General features: G+C 47.1%; 2 protein-coding genes across 2 annotated transcripts; one reads left to right on the plus strand and one right to left on the minus strand.

Annotated features, from left to right (window-relative positions):
* Positions 1 to 1,126: 1,126 nt before the first annotated feature.
* On the plus strand, positions 1,127 to 1,627 carry HOO65_040043 (Extracellular serine-rich protein; the record flags this gene model as incomplete). The annotated part of the gene is made up of 1 exon (XM_071000558.1): positions 1,127 to 1,627. The coding sequence occupies one exon, from the start codon at positions 1,127 to 1,129 to the stop codon at positions 1,625 to 1,627; it is 501 nt and encodes a 166-aa protein (XP_070858886.1).
* Positions 1,628 to 3,492: 1,865 nt separating this feature from the next.
* On the minus strand, positions 3,493 to 3,885 carry HOO65_040044 (uncharacterized protein; the record flags this gene model as incomplete). Its single annotated transcript, XM_071000559.1, has 1 exon — positions 3,493 to 3,885. One exon carries the CDS (start codon positions 3,883 to 3,885, stop codon positions 3,493 to 3,495), a length of 393 nt encoding a protein of 130 aa, XP_070858887.1.
* Positions 3,886 to 6,596: the final 2,711 nt, after the last annotated feature.

The following is a 6,596-nucleotide window of genomic DNA, read 5'->3' on the forward strand; positions in this document are numbered from 1 at the left end:
GATGGCAAGGGGCTTTTTGTTTTCTCTTTCGTTGTTTCTTTTTGCTAATCTACCCTGATCCCTGAAACTCTCGAAAGTGCCTCAAAAAGAGCATAAGCAAATCAAGCTTTCCGAGGATGCATCACTTAGATTCTGTGTTCATCTGCTACCTGCTGCTTAGGAGGCAGATTGGTTGTCCATATAAAAGCGATCCCGCGTCAACACCTATTCCACCAAGGTCTTGCCCATGAACCTTTCTGCGATAGAAAGGAGTGGTCCTAATGCACTCATGTATGATTTGTCTTTTCGACCTTGCACGTTTTCAGGGATAAGCGTTGTATCTTTGCTACATCTCCGCCCTGTTATATCGATGGGCTTCCTAAACTCCAGATTAGAAGTAAGCAGTACAGAAATACACATACACCAAGGAACGCGATTGGTGCATCATGGACTACGTATCGAAATATCCAGTGCCATGTATTCGAGCTGCGTTTGGAACTTGCAAAGAACGACCAAGTAACAAAGCGAGATGGAGATTATACGAGCAAGTGATCTTGCTATTACTACCCCCAGTCCGTATTAGTACCGCAAATTTGTGCATATAGCCAAAGGACACAAGAGTACGACTATTTGTCATTTTATTAGCTCATTTACCATGCTGATGGGCAGGGGGGGGGGGGGGGGGGGGTTAGGCATTCGGGAAAACCGTGCGGAGTTAACTACTAGGACAGAGCACACTCGAAAAATAGCATGTAAGGCTTTATCCGTGTATTACGAGCATCACAGGGCATCCGGTACTACCTGTGCGCTAAGCCTGGACCTCAAGCTATGTTGGCAGAAACGGAATATTCAAGGCTGGCAAAATTAGAAGCCGTGAGGGGCCGATGAGATTGAGTAGAATGAGAATCAACAAACAATGGCAGCCCAGAGAAGGACTAGGAGTGTGTTTGCAACATATAAGAGAGGTTGTGGTTCTCTGCTTCAGTCCTGTTTCTCGAGATCATCCCTCACCACTATTCTTCATATCTTAACGGCATATTTTTCCTTCTCCTTTACTCTCTAGCTCCCAAGCATAATTTCTCTTGAAACTGCCCTCTTTGCGCAACCGCATATTTCATTTCAATATCCAACTCAAGATTTGCCCATAATGCATTTCGCTATTGCTACTCTTATTACTGCCGCTACTACCGCCCTGGCTGCACCTTCTCCGGGCGGTTGGGACATACAGAAAGAGGCTGCTAGAGTAGGCGCCGTTCACATCATCACTGTGAGTGATGAAGGCTTCTCGCCCGCCAGCTTGGAGGCCAAATATGGGGACATTCTCGAGTTCCACTTCAAGCCAGGCACGCACTCCGTCGTCCAATCCTCCTATGAAAGTCCCTGCAGTTACGTCAAGGGCGGCTTCACCTCCGGGAATATGGACACTCCGGCAACCCAAGAGGAGAATGTCCAGGATTTCCAGGTCTCTGTTTCAAATGATCAACCGATTTGGTTCTACAATGGCTCCGAGGATCGTTGCCATAAAGAGGGCCACGTAGGTGTAGTCAATCCTCCTGCAAGTGATAGTCTTGGAAACTTCCAAAAGTCCGCCCGTGAACAGGAGTCCACTGAGAACGTTGCTAGAACGCTCGGTGGTATCTTGAACTAGATGTGTGGATAAGGCTGGATACACATAGTTAGCTGTCGCAGATTAGGAATTAATAGATTGACATAATAGATTGAGTGTTAACAAGGTGGAAACTTGAGTTGTATTTTGAAGTGATGGAATAAGTCTTTATAGCTGCAGTAGTATTATGGTTACCTAGATTGACGAAGGGGACCTTGCGAAGTTAACAAATGCTACCGCGAGTACTACTCCTTGAATGCTTGTTGTTACAAATACTGCCAGGACAGGACGCTTATTTAGGTCACCAGGCCCTTGGCTAGCTACGGCTGGGTTGTTGCTGACAGGCATACGCTGTCGGATGGTTTATGTAGGTGCGGCTTTTGATAAGAACGATGGTGACTGAAACCGTCCGCAGTAGTTAGTTGCAGTGTAGAGGAAGGCAAGGTAGATGGCGGCAGTCTTTTTGTTTTCTCTGTCTTTGTTTCTTTTTGCCAATCTATCCTGATGCGATGCGGGCCTGCATTGCCTCTTTTGGTCCAAGCGGCGGGTGTATCCAAGTCCATTCTGGCCAGCAGGAAACTAGTTTATCGCGCTTCATTGTAGCTGAGACCCTTTGTCCTTTGTATTCTTCGCTGTCGTGACATGACATGCATTTGCAATCGGCAGGTCCTATGCCAGTACTGATCCTAACCAGCCCTAGACTTGGCCCCCAAGTATCATGGATCATTGCAACAACAAAGATATGCTTGAGCTTCTGGCCTGTGTCAGTAAATGACTAATTGAATGCTTACAATGGGCGACAGCTACATGCGCCGCCCCATTTCTTCGATGCGCTGTCCCCCCTGTGGGCCCCAATAGGCGCACACGGCTGGCGACGCCTACGTCCGCTCCCCCCGGCGTGTGCGCCTATTGGGGCGGCAGCTACTACGTGGGCATCAGGTTTTTTCTACACGGGCATCGGGCTTATGTGGGCATCAGGCTTTATGCACTCTGATTGGCTCTAGCTTACAGGTACAAGCCCCACAAAGGCGGTGAAGCATGTGCACTAACAGTGGGCCAAATCTCAAGGACTCTTTACAAGTAGCAACACTACAAGCTATAGAATTGGCCAGGGGAGAGAGGTACATTGGCAGAATTCCAGAGCATAGAATGCACTAACAGACATATTTCCAGCCAATTGGAGTGTGTAAATGTGATGCCCACATAAGACTGATGCCTGTGTAGAAAAAACCTGATGCCCATGTAGTAACTGCCATGGATTTAACGGTGTGCCATCACACACCACCAACTTGGTTTGAGTGTGTTCAAGAGAATTCCTATTTGCACCTAAAGGTTCAATGCCCTATAGACCAAGTAATTAAATGAACAACATAGCTGCCATCTCAGCAACACCCCTCGAAACATCAGGACGTATCTCTATAATACGCCAGATACACTTGCAAACCAAATTGCAATGCTAGAGACAACAATGCGCCCCTGCACCTATACGCCCATGCATCGATGCACCCCTGCATATTTGCCTTTTCGACTTTGCAGTTTTTCACACATAAGCGTTGCACTTTTGCTATATCTCCGCTCTGTCATGTCGATGCGGCTTCCTAGCCGTGTTGGAAATAAGCAATATAAAAATAAGCATACACCAAGCGAGGCGCCTGGAGATGGACTACATATCGAAATGTCTAGTTCAGTGTATCCGAGGATTGCGCTTGGAATTTCTGCAAAGAGCGACCAAGTGGCGAAACAAGACGATGTAAGTGATGTTGTGGCCATTACTGTCAGTAACTGTTAGTTACCTCCCCCCCCCCCCCCCCCAGTATTCAACTTAATCTATCTACAGAGTATCCTACGACTAGATATAAATATGTGATGTGGGCTAGCCACGTGGCAGTGCTACAGTCTGGCTGAGACTACGCATCGCTACACTCCCCCTTCGTCATGCCTAATCGACACAAGAACTCATCAAATTTTGCCTTGGGCAGTGCCTTTGTCGGTCCGTCAGCAATCATTTGATCAGTAGGAGTGTAGATGACCTTTACAACACCTGCTTGAATAGCCTCTCTCAGAGATGTCTGCTTAATGGGGAAGTGCCGATTACGAGTGGACACTGTAGAGCCATTGACAACTGCCAAGGCACTTTGATTGTCCATTTGTCTATCAATTGGTGCGTCCTTCTCAATTGGAAATATCTCCTCAAAGAGGGGCTTCAGCCATGTAGCAATAGTTGCCAAACCTGCAGCAGCTACATACTCAGCTTCACAGGTACTCTGCGCTGCGAGAGTTTGCCTGCGTGCCCTCCACATTGTTGCTGTCCCATTTATCGGAAATATATTGCCTGAAATAGCGTGTGAGGAGACACTGTTGCCCCAGCTGCTGTCTGTAGACGCCTGAATAACTTGGTTGGGGTTCTTGCAGAACAGAAGTGACTGGTCCTTTGACCTATGTAGATATCTCAGACAGTGTTTAAGTGCCTGGAGACAACAGGTTGTAGGATTATGTGTTCTTGATGCAAGTCTCATTACCAGATATGATATGTCAGGGCGCGAAAACAGAGAAATGTGTAGCAGTGACCCAACAATACTTCGATATAGTTCGTGTTCACTTTCCGAGAGTGGCTCAGATTCCTGGTCGATCCCGAAGTTGAAGGGTGTGAGACAAGCTGGAGATCGCGTCAAGTGTATCACTGGCTTTTTTGGATAATACAAGCATATCGCCAATGTAGACTGCGATCCAAGTCTGGCCATTGAAAAATATCGGAGCATCATTCTTCAATGGAGTGAAGCCAATGTCCATGAGGCGTTTGTTCAGCGTCTCCTACCAGCGCTTTGGGCCAGACCTCGGATCGTATACAGCTTTCTTTAGCTTGAGGACATGATCTGTTGGGAATCCCATATGCGCAGGAGGTCTTATGTACTCCGATTTGTCTAGATCCACGTTGAGAAATGCTGACTTGATGTCTATGTGATGACATACCAGATCGCGTGATGCCACAAGAGCCAGAATCATTCTGAGGGAGACACTATTTAGAACCTCGGCGCTAATATCTAAATGTACTTCCTCATCATAGCCACATGCACACCATCTCGCTTTGAATGTTTCATTGTCTTTCTTTTGAAGAACCCATTTGCTGTTTATTGGCCTACATGGAGCTGGCTGCGCTGGGATCATTTCCCAAGAGCCACAAGACTCAAAGGTTTGTATTTCCTTGCGCATGGCTTCGAGCTATTTGTCTTTTTCAGGACCAGACAGCCCCTGGGAGACAGGAAATTCGGTTCGACCGCTAGGAGTCCGAGGAATGAAAACCGAGAAGTATGCCAGATGTGGCCTTTGGTCGGATTTAATCCCTCTTTTTCGCTTCTATCGGCCAGAATGCTCGTCAACCGATAGGATGAAGGTGGCTGATATCCGGAAGTTTGCCGTAAAGCACCTGGTATGGAGAGGTTTTGGCAACTGAGTTGGCTGTCCTGTTCAGAGTATATAGGATGCCTTGCAGTGTTTCTGGCCAAAGCCTGCTGGGGAGACTTGCGCTTTCATGAGTCGCGCATAGTGACTCACAGACAGTGCGAACGCTTCTTTCAGCGATACCATTTTGTTCATGTGCGTAACCTGCACTTCGACTCCAGTTAATGCCGCGGCGTTCGGCTAGTAGTAGACATTGGCTGCTCTTAAATTCAGAGGCGTCGTCAGAGTGTAATGTCTTTGGATAACGACCCATCTGATTCTTGAGTTGGCCAAGCAGTGTCTCTATCAATATCGATACACCCTTCTTGCTGTGGACAGGAAACGCCCAACTGTATAAGGAGTATTCATTGACTACCAGCAAAAGCTGATTGGCAAGTGGAAAGTCACTCGAGGATGTTGCGGGTGGTAGGGAATTCTGACCTCCAACCAGATCCAGATGTAGATACTCAAGGGCTTGCTTCGATCGACGTAGCCCCGTCGAGGACGTTGGGCTGTGTGTGATCTTTGCGTTGATGCAAGATTGGCATTTCTCACTATCCGGTACCGCTTTTAATCCGTGCTGTGCGAGAGTACGTTGAACATAATGGTTGTTGATGTGTGCGAGCACGTGATGCCAGTCTGTCGTGGCCTTCAAGGATGAAACCTTGGGAAGTACGTCATACCATATCCTAAGTGCCCCTGGTCATCAGTGAATTCAAAGTTGAGAAGGATTGAAAGTTGTACTGTGCACTGTCGCTATTGTGTGAAGCAGATGGTCAATCTAGAAGTGAAGGGTACCTGAATCGATCAAGTTGAGGGCTCATAACCTGTTGTGGTGATTTTGCATAGAGTGTCGGAACAATCTACTGAATTCAGATTTTATCACTTGGAAGTCACTCGTGATCCTGTACAGCCGCACGTGGAACCGTGCTGGCATACTGATGTGAAGCTTGTCTCTCTATTCCTTTTTCTAAAGTGTCAAGTTCTTTCATCATGGGCAACTAATCTAAAGTATTCAGGCTCGGGTTTACCCATGGTTAACCCTAACCCGACTGAAGGCAAATTCCCCACAATACCCATCCTCCATGTAGTTCATCCAACATTTCATCCAACATAGAGAATATATTCAATTGAATCTAACATACATGTATAGCGAGTGAAGCAAAAATCTCAACCTTCTTCCTAGAAATCACAATAAAAACACAACAACCCATCCCAGATGCCTGAATTCCTACCTATCATGCTCCTGCATTATGACCAGTCTTGCCGCAGACACCACAGCTCTGAACCCCCGGTCGCACCGGCCCTCGCCGACCACCACTTGTCGGTGATTCGGTCACTGCCTATTCATCCGCATCCATTTGATCAATTGCTTGATTTCCTTCCCCCACTGTCACCACCCCTGTTCTCGGTAGTCGGCTTCTTTTTGTCCGCTGGCGCTTACTTTGCATCTCATTCGCCTGTTCAATGTCCTTGACCAGGTAGCGAGATGATATTAGTCTGCACCTAGGATAAACGGTGGGATCACTCAGCCATCTACATTGATCATTGAATGACTACAATTTATTCCTGG

Source organism: Ceratocystis lukuohia, assembly GCF_044167205.1.
Source record: "Ceratocystis lukuohia strain C4212 chromosome Unknown Supercontig4_pilon, whole genome shotgun sequence".
Lineage (NCBI taxonomy): Eukaryota > Fungi > Ascomycota > Sordariomycetes > Microascales > Ceratocystidaceae > Ceratocystis > Ceratocystis lukuohia.